The 20,375-nt window shown below is 45.9% G+C and overlaps 1 protein-coding gene across 3 annotated transcripts in view; it reads right to left on the bottom strand.

The window, feature by feature from the left end:
• The window catches only part of LOC126248715 (sodium-coupled monocarboxylate transporter 1-like), a 423,655-nt gene that overhangs the window by 151,661 nt on the left and 251,619 nt on the right, over positions 1–20,375 (bottom strand). The window contains exon 1 of one of the 3 annotated variants that reach the window (XM_049950017.1): positions 518–627. The exons of the other annotated variants lie outside the window; for them this stretch is intronic. Within the exon in view, the coding sequence (XP_049805974.1) occupies positions 518–554 (37 nt within the window). The 5' untranslated portion in view covers positions 555–627. Of the gene's footprint in view, positions 1–517; positions 628–20,375 lie in introns of those variants that run through there. 3 annotated transcript variants of the gene reach the window in all.

Genomic DNA, 20,375 nt, shown 5'->3' on the forward strand with positions numbered 1-20,375 from the left:
GCGTTGCCTGTGTCATTTAAAGAAGTACGATCCATTGTTCCTTCGGACATGTACTGCTATTTCGTCTTCATTTGCCAATACCAGGCCTTCCACTCTCAATAAATACCCCCTTCCTGGACGGGAATATTCGTAACGTGCGAACGCAGGTTGAGACACAAGGACGACGACATATGGAATTTTGGGTCTGTCCGTGGTTCGTGCACGGATAGCCGGTGCGATTAAGGCGACCGCTCGCGTAAAGCGGGAAATTCGTGTTGGAGTCCCGCCCAGACAGAAATTTTGATTGCCACTCTAACACACAGAAGAAGGTGATTTATATTCGCAACGGCAAACACATTTCGTGCGTGTGTGGAGATCCCTAATACATTACAACCGATCAAAACACCGGATGAAGGTTTCCGACAGGTTACAGCAAGCAAAAGAGAGAGTTTCATTTCCCCTGCAACGCGCTGGTGAGAGCGAAACTTAACACCGGTCTACAGTTTAGCTGTTCTTGTCGAGAAGTGATCGCACTCACCGAAGAGCTGGTACGTGGAACTCTTGACGAATGTCATTGTGGCGGCAGTCGGCGGAAGGACGGTGGAGGCAGCGGCGCGAGCGTGTGCGGCAACAGAGTAACGACTGCGACTGCCACGGAGGCGCCCACCGGCGAAGAAGTGGGACGACTCGCAGCGCCGACGTGCCGCCGCGGGCCGCCAGACAACGCTCCTCAGTATCTGCTTCCGTTCAGCGCACCGGCAGGGGCCACGCGGTGCGCGAAAATTGTTTTGTCTGCTTCGATTTTGGTGCTGTTGTGACCTTCAGTTCAAATTCTAGTTTGATGCAGCTTTCCATGCTAGTTTATCCTGTATAAGCCTCTTGATCCCTACATACAGGCGATCGACCAAAACATGGAAACACCAAAAACTGGTTGGTTGATTTGGGGAAGGGGACAAACAGCGAGGTCATCGGTCCCAGCGGATTAGGGTAAGATGGAGAAGAAAGTCGGCCGTGCCCTTTCAAAGGAACCATCGCGCCATTTGCCTGAAGCGATTTAGGAAAACCACGGAAAACCTTAACGAGGATGGCCGGATGCGGGTTTGAATTGTCGTCCTCCCCATAGCGAGACCAGTGTGTTAACTTCTGCGCCACCTCGCTCGGTACACGTTAAGCCAAATACGGCGTAGGAAAACCGTTAGCATTCAAAATATTTTCCAGTAGCCTCAGAATACACTACTGGCCATTAAAATTGCTACACCGCGAAGATGACGTGCTACAGACGCGAAATTTAACCGACAGGAAGAAGATGCTGTGATATGCAAATCATTAGGTTTTCAGAGCATTCACACAAGGTTGGCGCCGGTGGCGACACCTACAACGTGCTGACATGAGGAACGTTTCCAACTGATTTCTCATACACAAACAGCAGTTGACCGGCGTTGCCTGGTGAAACGTTGTTGTGATGCCTCGTGTAAGGAGGAGAAGTGCGTACCATCACGTTTCCGACTTTGATAAAGGTCGGACTGTAGCCTATCGCGGTTGCGGTTTATCGTATCGCGGCATTGCTGCTCGCGTTGGTTGAGATCCAATGACTGTTAGCAGAATATGGACTCGGTGGGTTCCGGAGGGTAATACGGAACGCCGTGCTAGATCCCAACGGCCTCGTATCACTAGCAGTCGAGATGACAGGCATCTTATCTGCATGGTTGTAACGGATCGTGCAGCCACGTCTCGATCCCTGGGTCAACACATGGGGACGTTTGCAAGAGAACAACCATCTGCACGTACAGTTCGACGACGTTTGCAGCAGCATGGACTATCAGCTCGGAGACCATGGCTCCGGTTACCCTTGACGCTGCATCACAGACAGGAGCACCTGCGATGGTGTACTCAACGACGAACCTGGTTGCACGAATGGCAAAATGTAATTTTTTTCGGATGAATCCAGGTTCCCAGAATGAGATTTTCACTCTGCAGCGGAGAGCTTCTGTAAAGTTTGGAAGGTAGGAGATACTGGCAGAAGTAAAGCTGTGAGGACCGGGCGTGAGTCGTCCTTCGGTAGCTCAGATGGTAGAGCACTTGCCCGCGAAAGGCAAAGGTCCCGAGTTCGAGTCTCGGTCGGGCACACAGTTTTAATCTGCCAGAAAGTTTCAATCCAGGTTCTGTTTGCAGCATCACGATGGTTGGATCCTTGTTTGGCGACATCGCGGTGAACGCACATTGGAAGCGTGTATTCGTCATCGCCATACTGGCTTATCACCCGGCGTGATGATATGGAGTGCCTTCGGTTACACTTCTCGGTCACCTCTTGTTCGCACTGACGGCACTTTGAACAGTGGACGTTACATTTCAGATGTGTTACGACCCGTGGCTCTACCCTCCATTCGATCCCTGCGAAACCCTACATTTCAGCAGGATAATGCACGACCTCATGTTGCAGGTCCTGTACGGGTCTTTCCGGATACAGAAAATGTTCGACTGCTGCCCTGGCCAGCACATTCTCCAGATCTCTCACCAATTGAAAACGTCTGGTCAATGGTGGCCGAGCAACTGGCTCGTCACAATACGCCAGTCAGTAGTGTTGATGAACTGTGGTATCGTGTTGAAGCTGCATGAGCAGCTGTACCTGTACACGCAAGCCAAGCTCTGTTTGACGCAATGCCCAGGCGTATCAAGGCCGTTATTACAGCCAGATGTGGTTGTTCTGGGCACTGATTTCTGAGGATCTATGCACCCAAATTGCGTGAAAATGTAAACACATGTCAGTTCTAGTATAATATATATGTCCAATGAATACCCGTTTATCATCTGCATTTCTTATTGATGTAACAATTTTAATGGCCAGTAGTGTAGATAAATTAAGGTCCCGTACGATTTTCGTGGGAATCGTATACCACTTTTACTGCAAAATAGGGCAAATTCAAGTAACGATATGGGGGAGGATAGCGATCACGCAACCTTCTGCCCAAAGCAGCCCACAAAGATGAAATAATATTGAGATCTGGTGACTCCGGTGGCCAGGGCAGGTGCGATAATTCCTCCTCGTGCACACAAAACCAGTCATGGACTATGCGAGCTGTGTGAACGGGGGGCCTGTCGTTTTGGGACGTAGCTTCACCTTTGGGGAACAAACATCGTACAATAGGGTGGACCTGATCAGCCAAAATAGCTTGGCAGTAATGCGACCTTTTAGAGTATCCATGGGGCCAATGTCTGCCCAGATCATCTCCGAACTCAAGCCATTCTTCATTCTTGGGATATAAACTCGGCCAAAAGTTGGAAAATGTCCAAATAACCTTCGTCCATTGCTCCATAGTCCAGGCTTTATATCTTCGGTACCGCGTTTTCCAATTACAGGCATTTGCGTCACTGATAAGTGGTTTTGGAATTCCACCTTGACCTGCGTTTTTCTGCTTCTGGAGCTCCCTTCGGGTTGTTTCTCTGCTGGCAGCGTCTGCGAGTGCGGCGTTCAGTTCTGCAGTGACTTCTGCGGCTGTCGTTGTCCTAGTTTTCGTAACAATCCTCTTTAATGACCCTCTGTCACGATCACTCACGAAACACTTTCGACCGCGTTGTGACTTAGCTGATGTTTTCCGCTTTCCCTGAATGAGGCATATATTTTCGATACGCTGCCTGCTGAAACAATAAACATTTCAGCTACCTTGGTTACGAAAGCACTCACCGTACGAGCACCATCAATTAGCCCACTTTAGAATCCACTTTTCCTACATCATGCACTCACAACTATACAGAACACTGTTCTCATCACGACTGACACTTGCAATGTATTGAGGATATAGCATAGGTGCCATTCGTGGTCAAATACAACAGCGCAGCCTGCAGGCTTGGCTAGCATCTGCATTTATGGTCAAGCATGCATTTCTCATGGTATTTACGTATTTTTGTCGCCGGCCGGAGGGGCCGAGCGGTTCTGGGCACTACAGTCTGGAACCGAGCGAGCGCTACAGTCACAGGTTCGAATCCTGCCTCGGGCATGGATGTGTGTGATGTCCTTAGGTTAGTTAGGTTTAAGTAGTTCTAAGTTCTAGGGGACTGATGACCTCCGAAGCTAAGTCCCAAAGTCCCATAGTGCTCAGAGCCATTTGAACCATTTTATTTTTGTACAGGCCCTGTAACTTCTGCAACCTACATCCATTTGAGCCTGTTTTCTTTATTCTCCATTACCAAATTGACGACTCCGTGATGTCTCAGAATGTGCCTAATCAATAAATCCCTTATTTAGTCAGATTGTGCCATAAATGTCTTTTTTCCAACTCGATTCAGTTTCTCCAAATGGTTCAAATGGCTCTGAGCGCTATGGGAATTGACATCTAAGGTCATCAGTCCCATAGAAAAAAAATGTTCAAATATGTGTGAAATCTTATGGGACTTAACTGCTAAGGTCATCAGTCCCTAAGCTTACACACGACTTAACCTAAATTATCCTAAGGACAAACACACACACCCATGCCCAATGAAGGACTCGAACCTCCGCCGGGACCAGCCGCACAGTCCGTGACGCAGCGCCTTAGACCGAGTCCCCTAGAACTTCCGTTAATTTTATAAGTTAATGGTTCAAATGGCTCTGAGCACCATGGGACTTAACATCGGAGGTCATCAGTCCCATAGAACTTAGAACTACTTAAACCTAACTAACTTAAGGACATCACAAACATCCATGCCTGAGGCAGGATTCGAACCTGCGACCGTAGCAGTCACGCGGTTCCGGATTGAAGCGCCTAGAACTGCTCGGCCACCGCGGCCGGCTCAGTTTCTCCCTTAGTTATCAGATCTGCCCATCTAATATTGTCCTGTAGCACGATATTTCGAAAGCTGCTACTCCCTTCTTGTCTGAACTGTTTGCCCGTCGTTCCTATTATTGTATTCGCCAAATAAGTTTGGCAACTAACACCGAAGGTTGCAGGAAGCGAACCCTTACCCAAGAAAACTAGTTGCCGGACAGAAGTGGCGTGCTTGCACACTTGCAACTAGATTCGTCACAGGGCAAATACTACTATAAAAAATAAGACGGGCAAAGGAGTGTCAGTGATGATTAACTGATGTAGTAGTTCAGTCTGGACTGCTGTTAGCAGTTTGTAGTCCAGCGTTAGATTGTGATAAATATTTCTGTACTCGCCGTTGACTGTCCCGGCGGTTAGTCATTGATAGCTGTTGAGCGATAATTGTGGCATTTGCAGGTAACTGGTCGATAAATCTGAGGACTCGTCCGCAACTGGTCGGTAAGTGGCCGATAGGAGATGTACGGCCGCTTTTATCCACGACCAACGCGTGAATGTACATTAGCGATGTGTATGGCGCATAAAGGAAACAGTCCCTGAGTCAGAGCCCTCTATGGCGTCAGACATAACTATTGGTGGATAGACAGAACTATTTTGAAGTTTATGGAGGAAATATAATACGATTCTTGTTATGTGTGCCATCTATATGGCGACTGATTGGAACTTCTATGGTGCCACACTGAACATTCCCTGACCGGTGGCGCCCTCTGTAGGTATCACTGTCTATAGTGTGTAATGGTGTATACAGCACCTGTGTTAGTATTCATTATTAGACCTAAAATATTCAGTCACATTAATGTGATCGCCTGTAGAAAAGCTTGAATAACCATCTTTCGTAGCACGGACTGCTGCGGAAGTGCAGGAAGGAAGGCAGTGAGGTTCTGGAAGGTATCGACAGGAATGTGTTGCCGTGCCGACGCCAGTGCTCTGGCGTACTGCGCTAGGTTTCTCAGTTGAGGCTCCATAATGTGAACAGTGAGATAGAGGTGGTCCCACAGATTCTCGATTGGGTTTAAATCCAGGGAGTTTAGTGGCAGGGGCGTATGGTAAGCTCACCCTGGTTCTCTTCGAGCAACGCGCGTACACTACGAGCTATGTGACACGCTGCATTGTCTATGCCATTGTGCCGAGGAAAAGCAAACTGCATGTAGCGTTGGACATGGCTGCATACTTGTGTTAATCAGTTGTGCTGTCGATAATGACAAAGTCACGCAGGGAATGCCCTCCGCCCTGGACCCCTTGTTGAAGGGTGTTTGTTTTCGCGCATTTCACGTCGTACACGCCAAGGTCCATCTGTCCAATGCAGTCGAAAACGTGACTCATCCGAAAACGTCACCTGTCGCCCCTCAGTGAATGTCCAGTTACGGTACTAGCGTGCAAAATCCAGCCTTCGTACCGAGCGAGGTGGCACATTGGCTAGCACACTGGACTCGCATTTGGGAGGACGACTGTTCAATCCCGTGCCCGGCCATCCTAATTTAGGTTTTCCGTGATTTCCCTAAATCGCTCCAGGCAAATGCCGGGATGGTTCCTTCGAAAGGGCACGGCCGACTCCCTTCCCCGTCCTTCCCTAATCCGATGAGACCGATGACCTCGCTGTCTGGTCTCCTCCCCCAAACAACCCTCCTCCCCCTCGCCCCCGCCCCCCCCCCCCCCCCCCCACAGCAAGCCTTCGTCGCGGATGAACAGCAGTCAACATTGGTCCACGAAGCAGGCGCCTGCTGCACAGGCCCATGGGCTGTAGTGTTCTCCGGACGGTCGTTGGGAAGACACAGTTGGAAGTCCCTTGGTTCATCTGGGTGGTCAGTTGCTCAACAGTTGCACGTCTGTTCCCCCATAAACATCTTCACAGCCGTCATTCACCGCAGTCATAGATGGCCCGTTGTGCACCACAGTGGCCTTGGCACCAAATTTGGACAGTCCTATTTTTCCATGCACGGTATACTTTAACCACGGTGGCACGCGAAGAGTTGACAAACTTATCCGTTTCTGAAACGCTTCAGCTCTTGGCCCGAAAGCCAATAATCATGCCGTTTTAGACGTCTGATAAATCGCTCCGTTTCCGCATTACGACTACGACAGCACTGTTTTCCGCGTCCCCCGACACGCATTAGGTACCCTCCACTGCTAGTGCCGCCTCCGCCGTCTGAGTGATTATTACACGTTGACGTCGAACAAAGGCGGTGGTTACATTAGTGTGACTGGACCGTGTACTTCTGCATTACCCCTATTTGATTTTCTATCGATATCGCTGTACTCCTTTGGCCAGAAGTCCTGGTCTTCCTGCCGGAGCACTTTACTAATGCCCACTATGAATTCAACCTATCCGTTTCACTTTTTAAATTCTCTAACCTGGCTACCTGGTTCAGAGAGCTAATATTCTACGCTGCGACCCATATAACACTTATTTTGTCTTTCCAATTGAAGACATCGTCCTGACTAGTCCCATCTTCGAGATCCGACTGTATTACTATTTTACCTCTGGAATATTTTACCCAAGAGGAAAAACATCATCATTAAGCCATTTAGTAGAGCTATATTCCTCGGGAAACATGAGAGCTGCAGTTTGTCCTTGTTTTCAGTCGTTCGCAATACCAGCGTAGCCAGATTATGTCGCCTAATGGTGCAAGGGCAGCTCAGTCAGTCATCCATACTGTTCCCCTTTCAACTGTTGAAAAGACCTCTGTCGAGCAACAAGATACAAGGTGATTCCGTGATGATGATGTAAACTTTCAGTAATGGTGGAAAAGGGTAAGTGGCTCAATCTGAGGTAAGGGACCCTGGTCGAGAAACGATCGAGTCGAAAATTATGAGCAAAAATAGTTCTGTTACCTCTGACAGTAGACCTCTTCTACTGCAAGCTCTTTGCCTTCTATATTTTTGGAGGAGGTAGTATGGACCAAAACATGAAAATGGATCTTGTAAACATGGTCTCTAAAATGCATACCTTTAGAGCTGTGAGCATTTGTTGAGTGAAAGAGATGTGTTTCACAGTAGTAAAGATGAATAAGTGCTCATAGCCCTGTAAGGTATGCACTTTAGAGCCCATGTTTACTGGAAATTTTTTTTTTATTTTGGTCCATACTACCTCCTCCAAAAGTATGGAAAGCAAAGAGCTTGCAGTAGAAGAGGTCCACTGTCAGGGGTATCAGAAGGATTTTTGCTTATAATTTTCGACTCGGTCGTTTCCTGGCCGGGGTTCCTTACCTCAAATTGATACATTAAGCCTTTCTGTCATCCCTGAAAGTTTGTAACATCAATCCAGAATCAGCCTGTATTGTGCTGGCCCCTCCACAGCTATCCTCCTAACGTTGTTGCACATACGGTACGGTTATCTGTATCGTAGATGCTCGCAAGTCATCCCACCACGGCGAGGTCCATGGTTCGATATGAGCACCGAAAGGTAAAATGCTCTCAGCATGGTAAATCAGTGGATACGTGGTACATAATGGAAAGAAGATTAAGAAGCTACAGTCTTATCAACAGCGAGATTTTCAGAGACGGAGCGGCTTCTCGACTGAAGAATGATAGAGAAAGGAAGAGGTCGTGATTCTATCTTGTGACATCTCGGCATTAGTCTGAAGCTATTTAGGAAAACTACAAAAAACGCAAATACCAGTGGGAACTGAACACGGCTCTTTTATCTTAACCATGACGACTGTTTGCTCGTTTAGACGAGATACGGTTGAACATTACAATTTTACAACTTCTGATTTTTCAGAAACTCCATACTGTTGCCCCAGCCTGTTACATAGTTTCGTACCATTCTGAGAAATGAAACATGACTTACGAAAAGATATTCGGCAAACGATTTTATACCCCTTTGCGCTACTTTAAATACCACTTAGGCAACTCTGTCACTTTTTCTGGATTTCTGTTACCTGAATATCAGCTTCTGGGCAAGGAAGGTCAAGTAAAGCACTGCTGACTCCACATCATTTACTTCCCTTATGGAAAAGAGAATGATAATGAGTGGCGGGAATTCTACCTCGCCCTCCACTATGAGTACTGCTGCAGTGATTTAGCTGCTGTGTTTTAGAGCTCTATAAAATAAGTCCAATTTATGCTGTGATCTGATATTTTTTTGCAGTTCATTTACAGCAGCTGCTCGTGAAATATTTCAGTTTTCCCTTAGATCACTGATGACGTTTTCCCTAATTACCTTGATTAGTTTAATGCAATTAAAGATGTTCTTCCAAACTGTACCCCACGCTGGTCAGTTTGATCCCTCATATAACCATTCCTCACTCTTCATTTGGCTATGAAAATTCGGACAAGTATTTTTCCCTCAAATCGCTACATAAGATTGCTTAATTACCCTGATAACTTCGAAGCAACTAAACCCTTTTTTGTAAAAACAGTCCTCACGCTAGTCAGTGTAATGACCCATTTCCCAGTCTTCGCTTGACTATGAAAATTAGGACAAAAACATAGTGTGTTGCTTCTAAGGAGGCTTGTTTATGCTCCACTCGAATACTGGGCCAAAAACTAGGGAATCGTGAAACGGTTCGAATGGGCGTATAGTATATTAAATCGCTTTCTCTCAGATACTAACTACGGGTATTAACGCTGCTCCTTACCCTCACCCGACGGAATTCACCAATAAAATCGACTGAAAGATAATGCTTCCTCAAACGACTACTGTACAGCGACGGAAATCGACTTTCTTGCAATAATAACACGAAAGAAAGAACTTAGGGAAAGCGAGATAATCTTCTAAAATCTTTCTTAAAAGAGTATCGGTTTCCCCGATTGGTTGAGTACAGTGCAACACGTCACATTCATCGCCGAGAATGGTGTGCAAAACTTAAGGGCTAAAGTAACTTTCGCATGACGTACCACTACCAAGAAACTTAGTTCGATGACCATACTAAGAAAGAACTGCTAGAGTACAATACAGTACAATACGGTACGGTACGGAAGGTAACTGAAAAAAATACGCCATGAGACGAAGAGAAATGACTGCAGTCTCCGGTCAACATTAGTGTGACACTGTACTCCATCCCCACGCCCTTCTTTTCAGGGTGCATTCGGCCTTGACTTCGTTTTTATGGATGACAATGCACAACTGGATCGCACAGCGCAGCTGGAAGATCTCTTGGAAGGACAGGATATTCGGAGAGTGGACTGGTCAGCCCGTTGCCCCGATTTAAATCCCATCGAGCACGAGTAAGACGCGTCTGGGAGACGTATTACGAAACAACTCGCACCAACGACCACCCAGCAGTTTCAACCGCGCTGGTGCAGGAATGGAACGCCCTTCTACAAGAGCTCCTTGTCGACCTTGTGGACAGTGTGCGAGCACATTGCAGAGCATGCACTGCAGACGTGGTGGTGATCACACATTATTTAGAACCATGACCCATCGTTTGTAATGTCCAGGGGACCATCATAAAATGCGGTGACTTCAGTGTTATTAGCCCTTGTCTTTGAATAAAAGTGCTATTTCTATTCGTCTCATTGCATACGAGGCTTGTCCAGAAAGTAAGTTCCGATCAGTTGCGAAATGGTCAACACAGTGAAAACCCGATGAAGCTTTGCACATATGTGTTCGGTAGTGTCTCTAGTATGACCGTCGATCGCATCAAGACGCTTTTTCCAGTTGTGAGCGCACTGTGAGCGAGTAAAGGTGCCTAGAAAAACGATGTCTCTCGCCAAGTAGGAGGGCCCGCTGAGAGGCTTCGCCTTAATGAATGCAACCCACCTAACACAACTGCCACGCACTTCCTTCTTCATGGCGATTTTCAGCTGCACTCTGCAGGGGCAGTGAAGACGCTCCTGCAGCCTTTTCGATGGGAAGTGTTCGATCACACACAACACAGCCCTAATTGGCTTGTCCTGAGTATCATCTCTGTTCACATGAAACGCTGGACTGGGAGCAGGCTACGCGCTATAGGCCAGCGTAGAGAATTATCATAAAGCACAGGCGGGTGCCTTCTATGACGATGGTGCTGGAAATTTGGTATAACGCTCCGAAAAATGTCTAAGTCGGAGCGGCGACTATGTAGAGAAGTATCTGGAAAGTATAGCTAACTCATACAAATAAAATGTTTCACATTTTCACTGTGGTTTCCATTTAGCGACGGATCGGAACTTACTTTCTGGACAAGCCTCGTATTTCCCTCAGTTACCCTCTGTACTATACTGTAGCAGTTTTTTATATGTATAATCTAAGTATCATCAAGTATGTCACTTGGCGGTGACGCGTCATGCGAAAGGCAGTTTCATCTTTTAATTTTTCACACCTGTGTTTATGACTGTGACGTGTTGCAGTGCAGCCAATTAATTGAGATCGGAAGATGGCCTCTGACGGCCGAAACCGGCCACGAGCACTTACATTATGTGGCATTTGTGACTGTGGAAAATAACAATTTATAACAACTTACAATTTTCTGTATGTGTCGAAGCTAATACTTTATATTAATGACATTGTTACGCAGCTGTTGCAACGTTTTAGGCAAAGAGAATGAAGTACATTGTTCAGCATACTTTGTCTGGACTGTTGTTTTACGTTTGTTACTGTCGACCAGCAAGGCATCTCCGGCAATCCTGTACATTGTAACGAACGGAGAGGAAGAGAGTCAGCTCTGCGGAGAAAAGAGCAGTGGTCGTAGTTAACCATGCTTAGTGCATTAAATAAGCACTGCTGCACTGACCAGCAGTTAAGTCCTTTGAATCTCAGACGTGGAAAGTAAAACTCCGTGTATGGTTCGAAATACACTACTGGCCATTAAAATTGCTACACCAACAAGAAATGCAGATGATAAACGGGTATTCATTGGACAAGTATACTATACTAGAACTGTCATGTGATTACATTTTCACGCAATTTGGGTGCATAGATCCTGAGAAATCAGTACCCAGAACAACCACCTCTGGCCGAAATAACGGCCTTGACACGCCTGGCCATTGAGTCAAACAGACCTTGGATGGCGTGTACAGGTACAGCTGCCCATGCAGCTTCAACACGATACCACAGTTCATCAAGAGTAGTGACTGGCGTATTGTGACGAGCCACTTGCTCGGCCACAATTGACCAGACGTTTTCAGTTGGTGAGACATCTGGAGAATATGCTGGCCAGGGAAGCAGTAGAACATTTTCTATATCCACAAATGCCCGTACAGGACCTGCAACATGCGGTCGTGCATTACCCTGCTGAAATGTAGGGTTTCGCAGGGATCGAATGAAGGGTAGAGCCACGGGTCGTAACACATCTGAAATGTAACGTCCACTGTTCAAAGTGCCGTCAATGCGAACAAGAGGTGACCGAGAAGTGTAACCAATGGCAACCCATACCATCACGCCGAGACGAATACACGCTTTCAATGTGCGTTCACCGCGATGTCGCCAAACACGAATGCAACCATCATGATGCTGTAAAGAGAACCTGGATTCATCCGAAAAAATGACGTTTTGCCATTCGTGCACCCAGGTTCGTCGTTGAGTACACCATCGCAGGCGCTCCTGTGTGTGATGCAGTGTCAAGGGCAACCACAGCCATGGTCTCCGAGCTGATAGTCGTTGCTGCTGCAAACGTCATCGAACTGTTCGTGCAGATCGTTGTTTTCTTGCAAACGTCCCCATCTGTTGACTCAGGGATCGAGACGTGGCTGCACGATCCGTTACAGCCATGCGGATAATATGCCTGTCATCTCGACTGCTAGTGATACGAGGCCGTTGGGATCCAGCACGGCGTTCCGTATTACCCTCCTGAACCCACCGATTCCATATTCTGCTAACAGTCATTGGATCTCGACCAACGTGAGCAGCAGTGTCGCAATACGGTAAACCGCAATCGGGATAGGCTCCAATCCGACCTTCATCGAAGTCGGAAACGTGATGGTACGCATTTCTCCTCCTTACACGAGGCATTACAACAACGTTTCACCAGGCAACGCCGGTCAACTGCTGTTTGTGTATGAGAAATCGGTTGGAAACTTTCCTCATGTCAGCACGTTGTAGGTGTCGCCACTGGCGCCAACCTTGTGTGAATGCTCTGAAAAGCTAATCATTTGCATATCACAGCATCTTCTTCCTGTCGGTTAAATTTCGCGTCTGTAGCACGTCATCTTCGTGGCGAAGCAATTTCAATGGCCAGTAGTGTAAGTTTTGAGTAGTTACTATGGAATAAACCTCTAGTTATAAAAGATGAGGAGAGAGTGTTGATATGGAATGGAGTCTTGTAACGAATCCTTAGACGCTTGAATAACTAAACTGAGTATTTGGCCGCGCCGTCAGTGAGGTATAGAACATTGCAGGAAGGTTAGAGTTTAATACGTTGACGACGTCCAGTTCATTAGAGATAGAGCGCCGACTCAGGTAAAAGGACCTGTTGAACCATTCAGATTTACGTTTATCGTAACTATGACAAACTTAAAGTTGGATGGCTGGTCAGGAATTTGAAACCCACACTTCACAAGTCCAGCGTCGCAATCATTACAACTCTCCGATCTCTAGTCTATGATAACGACTTATTCAGAAAAGAAGAGAAATAGGAAAGGTAAATAATGTTTGTTGCAGCAAACTGGTCTGAAATGAAATATAAAATCTCACACGTACTAAAGAAACATATGGAATGATCGTATGGCATTTATTGGCCGGGATATCCCCTTCGGGCATGTCAGTGATGATGAAAATGATATCAGAAGGACATACAACACCCAGTCCCCTGCCGGGAATCGAACCCGGGCCCCCTTGCATGGTAGGCGGTAACGCTACAGTTTTTTTTCTTTTTTTTTTTTTTTCGTTATGATTCGTAGGATTTCGTCGTAGCGGACGTCACATGACATTCGTTGAAGTTCGTTGTTGATCTTTTTACTCAGTTTCTTTATTACAGAGGCCAACCAGCACTCTGACCGAACACGCTGAGCTACCGTGCCGGCGTGAGCATGACGTAATGACAGCATACGCCAAATAGAAACTGTTAATACACTTCCGCAGAAATACAGAACAACCAAAGGCTTGTTACATGCCCTATGACACCAGTGTCATTCAAAATACAAGAGCTGGACAAAAATTTGGAAACACCAAAGCACAAGACACTAATATGCCTGATGCAGTCTATGAAATATATTGACAATCAGAATTTCTTCCAGTTGTCTCGTAATGGATGATTCTCAAGGGAATCTTATATCACCCATACCACAATATAGCGGCATTTTCAGGTAACCATGATGGCGGTGGACAGCGACTGCGCAGCCTCCTCTCCAAAGCAACCCACAAAGGCTCAATAATATACACTCCTGGAAATTGAAATAAGAACACCGTGAATTCATTGTCCCAGGAAGGGGAAACTTTATTGACACATTCCTGGGGTCAGATACATCACATGATCACACTGACAGAACCACAGGCACATAGACACAGGCAACAGAGCATGCACAATGTCGGCACTAGTACAGTGTATATCCACCTTTCGCAGCAATGCAGGCTGCTATTCTCCCATGGAGACGATCGTAGAGATGCTGGATGTAGTCCTGTGGAACGGCTTGCCATGCCATTTCCACCTGGCGCCTCAGTTGGACCAGCGTTCGTGCTGGACGTGCAGACCGCGTGAGACGACGCTTCATCCAGTCCCAAACATGCTCAATGGGGGACAGATCCGGAGATCTTGCTGGCCAGGGTAGTTGACTTACACCTTCTAGAGCACGTTGGGTGGCACGGGATACATGCGGACGTGCATTTCCTGTTGGAACAGCAAGTTCCCTTGCCGGTCTAGGAATGGTAGAACGATGGGTTCGATGACGGTTTGGATGTACCGTGCACTATTCAGTGTCCCCTCGACGATCACCAGTGGTGTACGGCCAGTGTAGGAGATCGCTCCCCACACCATGATGCCGGGTGTTGGCCCTGTGTGCATCGGTCGTATGCAGTCCTGATTGTGGCGCTCACCTGCACGGCGCCAAACACGCATACGACCATCATTGGCACCAAGGCAGAAGCGACTCTCATCGCTGAAGACGACACGTCTCCATTCGTCCCTCCATTCACGCCTGTCGCGACACCACTGGAGGCGGGCTGCACGATGTTGGGGCGTGAGCGGAAGACGGCCTAACGGTGTGCGGGACCGTAGCCCAGCTTCATGGAGACGGTTGCGAATGGTCCTCGCCGATACCCCAGGAGCAACAGTGTCCCTAATTTGCTGGGAAGTGGCGGTGCGGTCCCCTACGGCACTGCGTAGGATCCTACGGTCTTGGCGTGCATCCGTGCGTCGCTGCGGTCTGGTCCCAGGTCGACGGGCACGTGCACCTTCCGCCGACCACTGGCGACAACATCGATGTACTGTGGAGACCTCACGCCCCACGTGTTGAGCAATTCGGCGGTACGTCCACCCGGCCTCCCGCATGCCCACTATACGCCCTCGCTCAAAGTCCGTCAGCTGCACATACGGTTCACGTCCACGCTGTCGCGGCATGCTACCAGTGTTAAAGACTGCGATGGAGCTCCGTATGCCACGGCAAACTGGCTGACACTGACGGCGGCGGTGCACAAATGCTGCGCAGCTAGCGCCATTCGACGGCCAACACCGCGGTTCCTGGTGTGTCCGCTGTGCCGTGCGTGTGCTCATTGCTTGTACAGCCCTCTCGCAGTGTCCGGAGCAAGTATGGTGGGTCTGACACACCGGTGTCAATGTGTTCTTTTTTCCATTTCCAGGAGTGTAGATATCTCGTGACTGTGGTGGTCAGGAGAGACGCAGTAATCAATCCTCGTGCTCGCAAAACCAGGCATGGACGATGCGGGCTGTGTGAACAGGGGCTGCGTCGTCTTGGAACACAGCCTCACCTTTGGGAAACAAACATTGTACCATGGGGTGGACCTGACCAGCTAAAATGGTTACATAATCCTTGTCAGTAATGCGACTTTGGCCAGCAGCCATGTGATCCATTGGAATACCACAATATGGTTACCCAAATCATCAGCGAACTCACGCCATGTTTCACTCTAGGGACGTAAACTCGGCCACAAATTCGAAACAGTGTGAAACAAGACTCATCCGATTAAATGATCTTCGGCCATTGCTCCATAGTCCATGTTTCATGACTTCGGCACTACGTTTTCCTGTTACGGGCATTTCCATCACCGGCGAGTGGTTTTGGAATTCAAGCTCGCCTTGAATTCCGTGCTTATGCAGGTTCCTTCGTGTCGTGTGACATTCATTTCTGTAGTGACTTTTGCAGCTGTCGTCCTCTTTATTTTTCATCACAATTCTCTCCAATTACCGTCCATCATTATCACTCAACACATTTTCGTCCGCGTTGTGACTTAGCTGATGGTGTTATTCCGCTTTCCCCGTATGCGGTATACGAGGGGCGTTTGAAAAGTCCGTGCAAAGTTCGAGAGATGGCACCACCGGCGCGTATCGAGGTCATGTTTATTTAGTAGCATCTTTGGAAAGAATGCACACCAAGTTTCACCCATTTTGGTCTATTTCTTTGTGTTTGGCATTCGTGTGAATCGAGGAAGTCGAGTGGTTGTAAAAAAATGGATGAAGAAGAATTTCGTGTGGTGATTAAACATTACTTTATGAAAGGCAAAACGCCTCAGGAGACTAAAGAGAAGCTTAATAAACATTATGGGGACTCTGCACCTTCGATTATAACTGTTTACAAATGGTTTCAAAATTTTCAGAGTAGCCATATGGGCACAAGTAATGCTGAACGTTCTGGACGCCCTGTGGCGGTTACGACTCCAGAAATCATTGATAAAATCCATGATATGGTGATGATGGCAGAAGAGTTAAGTTGCATGAGATTGCTAGTTCTGTGGGAATCTTGAATGAACAGGTAATAATATTTTGCATAAACATTTGTACATGAGAAAGCTATCCGAAAGATGGTTTCAGAGATTGCTCACGCTTGACTAAAAACGGAATGGTGTGAACTGTTGCAAGGATGGTTGGCAGCTGTCCAGGAAGGATCTACAGGTTTTTAAGCGTCGTTTCGTCACTGTGGATGAAACATGGATACATTATTATACTCCTGAGAACAAACAACAATCTAAACAATGGGTTACCAAGGGAGAACCTGCAACAAAAAAGGTGAAGACGAGTTTTTCTGCTGGAAAGGTTATGGCGACTGTCTTTTGGGATTCGCAAGGCATAATCCTGATCGACTATCTGGAAAAGGGTAAAACTATTACAGGTGCAAGTTATTCATGGTTATTGGACCGTTTGAAAACCGAGCTGCAAGAAAAACGCCGGCGATTGGACCGCAAATAAGTCCTTTTCCATCACGACAATGCACCAGCACACACCTCAGCAGTTGTGGTCGCAAAATTAATGGAAATAGTATTCCAGCTCGTTTCATATCCCCCCTAATCTCCATACTTGGCTCCCTCGGACTACTATTTGTTCCCCAATTTGGAGAACAGGCTGGTGGGACAAAGATTTTATTCAAACGAGGAGTTGATTGCAGTAAATAATTGCTATTTTGCAGACTTGGACAATTCCTATTATTCGGAAGGGATCAACAAATTAGAACAGCGTTGGACGAAGTATATAAGTCTAAAAGGAGACCATGCCGAAAAATAAAAAAGGCTTACCCCAAACACGTAAGTAGTTTTTAGTTTTGCACAGACTTTTCAAACGCCCCTCGTAAATGCTCGATACGGTGCCTGTTGAATCACCAAACATTTCAACTATCTTAGTTACAGATGCACCCACCATGCGATCACCCACTTGGAATCCACTTAACTCCAACATAACGCACTAACAACTACACAAAACGCTGTTACGACCATGACTGACACTTGCAACATATTGAGGACATTGCACAAGTGCCGTTCGTGGTCAAATACAACATCAATCTGCAGGCTTGGATAGCATTTGCATTTATGTTCAAGCATGCATTTCTTGCATGTTTACTTATTTCTGTGTAACCCTTGTATATAAATAGATATTAGTCTCAGGAAAAAGGTCTCGTAAAAGTGAGAGAATGGCGTTGGAGATTACACATGGAACATATATGCAACTTTTAGTATTTTCTAATGACCAAGTTATCGTAGCACAAGATGAGAAGGATAAAAATTATGTATGCAGTCAGCCATCAATGGAACATAATAACTGGGGTTTACGAATTAGTTATCAAGAAGCGGAATATCATACTAATGATCTGGATGAACTCTACAAAGAGAGGAATAAGAAATAAGTCAATAATTTTTGCAACCTGGGGTCAATTTTAGAAACGAAGGGAAGCTCAAATTCAGAAATTAATAAAAGAACCAGTAATGGAAGCAAGGTCATTGAGATTCTGAATTCAGTCTTATGGATCAAAAATGTGATGAACAGAGTAAAAAGATTCACATTCAAGTCGATGTTAGAGAGTGTAGTCTTATATTGGGTAGAGAGCTGGATAGCTAAGCAGTGACGTATGAACAAGCTGAAAGTATTAGAGATGTATTTCTGGAGATCAGCATGAATATCAAGGAAGGACCACGTAAGGATCACCGAAATGTTAAAGATAATGGAAGTGGAAGAAGGAGTATGTGATCTGATGGATCAAAGAAAATTACAATGTTACGGACATTTGAGAAGAATGTAGGAAACAAGAATGCCAAAATTTATGCTGGAGTTGGAAACTGAGGGAAGAAGGAGTATTACTCTACTATCTGACTTCAAAATGTAGAGATGACAGTGAGAAGATTTTGGGCAGAAGAAGAGGAAACACAAGATCGAAGTATCTGGAGAAACGTCTCCATTGAGGAAAATTTCAGGAAATAAATAAACGTATTGTTCTGTGTAACTACGAAGTGTGGGTGATCAACATAAAAGAAGGAATATGCTGAGGAATGTAATGTAAGGAGTTGATACTAGAACATATATCGAGCATCGTTGTCCCAGTAAGAATTGGAAGCTCCCATAGTTTGAAAGTAACAGAATAGATCGACTTAATGTTATCCACGTCTTAGAAGAATGGAGTACAGGAAGAGAACGATTAAGTATGAAATTTCAGGATTCCTGCAATATGATGGAAAGAAAGGTGTAAGAGAGTATAGCAAGAATCTACAAAGGAAGTTATGAATAGTAACGGGATCCACTGCAACAACCTCCTAAATAGAATGTTCCAAAAATGGCAAAAGGTTGCAATAATCTAAAATTCGAAATTAGTTGAATTTTCGGTCTGTGTTTTGCAGAACATGACAACAATATTAAAAAAGATACACTTCCCTCACGATCTGGATCAAATGTTACTAGAATGAAATTTTCACTCTACAGTGGAGTGTGCGCTGATATGAATCTTCCTGGCAGATTAAAACTGTGTGCCGGACCGAGGCTCGAACTCGGGACCTTTGCCTTTCGCGGGCAAGTGCTCTACCAACTGAGCTACCCTTCGCAGGAGAGCTTCTGTAAAGTTTGGAAGGTAGGAGACGAGGTACTGGCAGAAGTAAAGCTGTGAGGACGGGACGTGAGTCGTGATTGGGTAGCTCAGTTGGTAGAGCACTTGCCCGCGAAAGGCAAAGGTCTCGTGTCCGAGTCTCGGTCCGGCACACAGTTTTAATCTGCCAGGAAGTTGGATCAAGTGTTATTTATTTAATCACAAACCGGCTTTCGGATTCTTACGTCATAGTCAAGTAACAACTGAATGTCGCAACCACAAAGAGAATTACGCACAACATATACAAAAATAACTGAAACAAATACAGAAGATACGTAAAGCGATGAGACACATTGTCGTTACGAAGGATACGCAGAAACCTTTACTTCTGGCATTGCATGAAAAATAATAATTTTTATTTGATGTGTAAATCGCTACATTGAACTAACATTGAAAAACGATGTTGAGTCTACTACTGTAATCTACCATTTGCGGAACAGATAACTAATATAACAGAGAGGAAAAAAGAAATTATGTTGGATCATTTATAACTAAACTGACATTCTGTTGCCACATGTTTACTGAGTTCAAGTGTCCCCAACGGTGTTACCTTCTGCTTTCTTAATAATGTTCAAATCGGTACAGTCTATGTCATATGGCTGATTCGCTGTTAAAGATTTACCGCGAAGTTTAAGTCTATCTTACCCAGTTTCCAGCTCCTCCCTGGTTCCGATATCCTAATAATCACAATTTTGCTTGATTGAGCAACATACAAATTTCGACAAACTTTGTAAGGTATATTATACACGTCACTCTGTAACAAAGGTTTCTTTTTGTCTTTACTATTGAAAACTACAAGGAATACTTCAGTTCCGATACTGTTCAGAAAACTCGATTTGTTGCACGTTGACAGTTTCATGAAACGGACTTGAGTGTTTCTGTACGTTCAAATATAAGTATTGTAAGCGAATGAACTGCTTTGGATGTTCGGAAGCGGCCGCTATTTATCATGTACTCATATGATCTAACCACAATGCACCGTGACGATATTTCTGCTCACGGTTATGAGTTATTGATTAACGTACATCGACTGATAGAAGGTCTTCAGAAAAGCTGACTGCGACTTTGCATTTCTGACGCCACTTTATTTACAGTTCACGAAATCTATAAATTTGTACTCGGAAGCTAGAAATTACACCAGTTAACAGAATTGTTCGCAAAAATTGTTATTTTGTGCTCGTAGGAGAGTTTCAAGGTTGCACCCGCGGCAGTGAGCGCGCAGCT

This window comes from Schistocerca nitens, chromosome 3 (genome assembly GCF_023898315.1).
Source record: "Schistocerca nitens isolate TAMUIC-IGC-003100 chromosome 3, iqSchNite1.1, whole genome shotgun sequence".
NCBI classification, from domain to species: Eukaryota; Metazoa; Arthropoda; class Insecta; order Orthoptera; family Acrididae; genus Schistocerca; species Schistocerca nitens.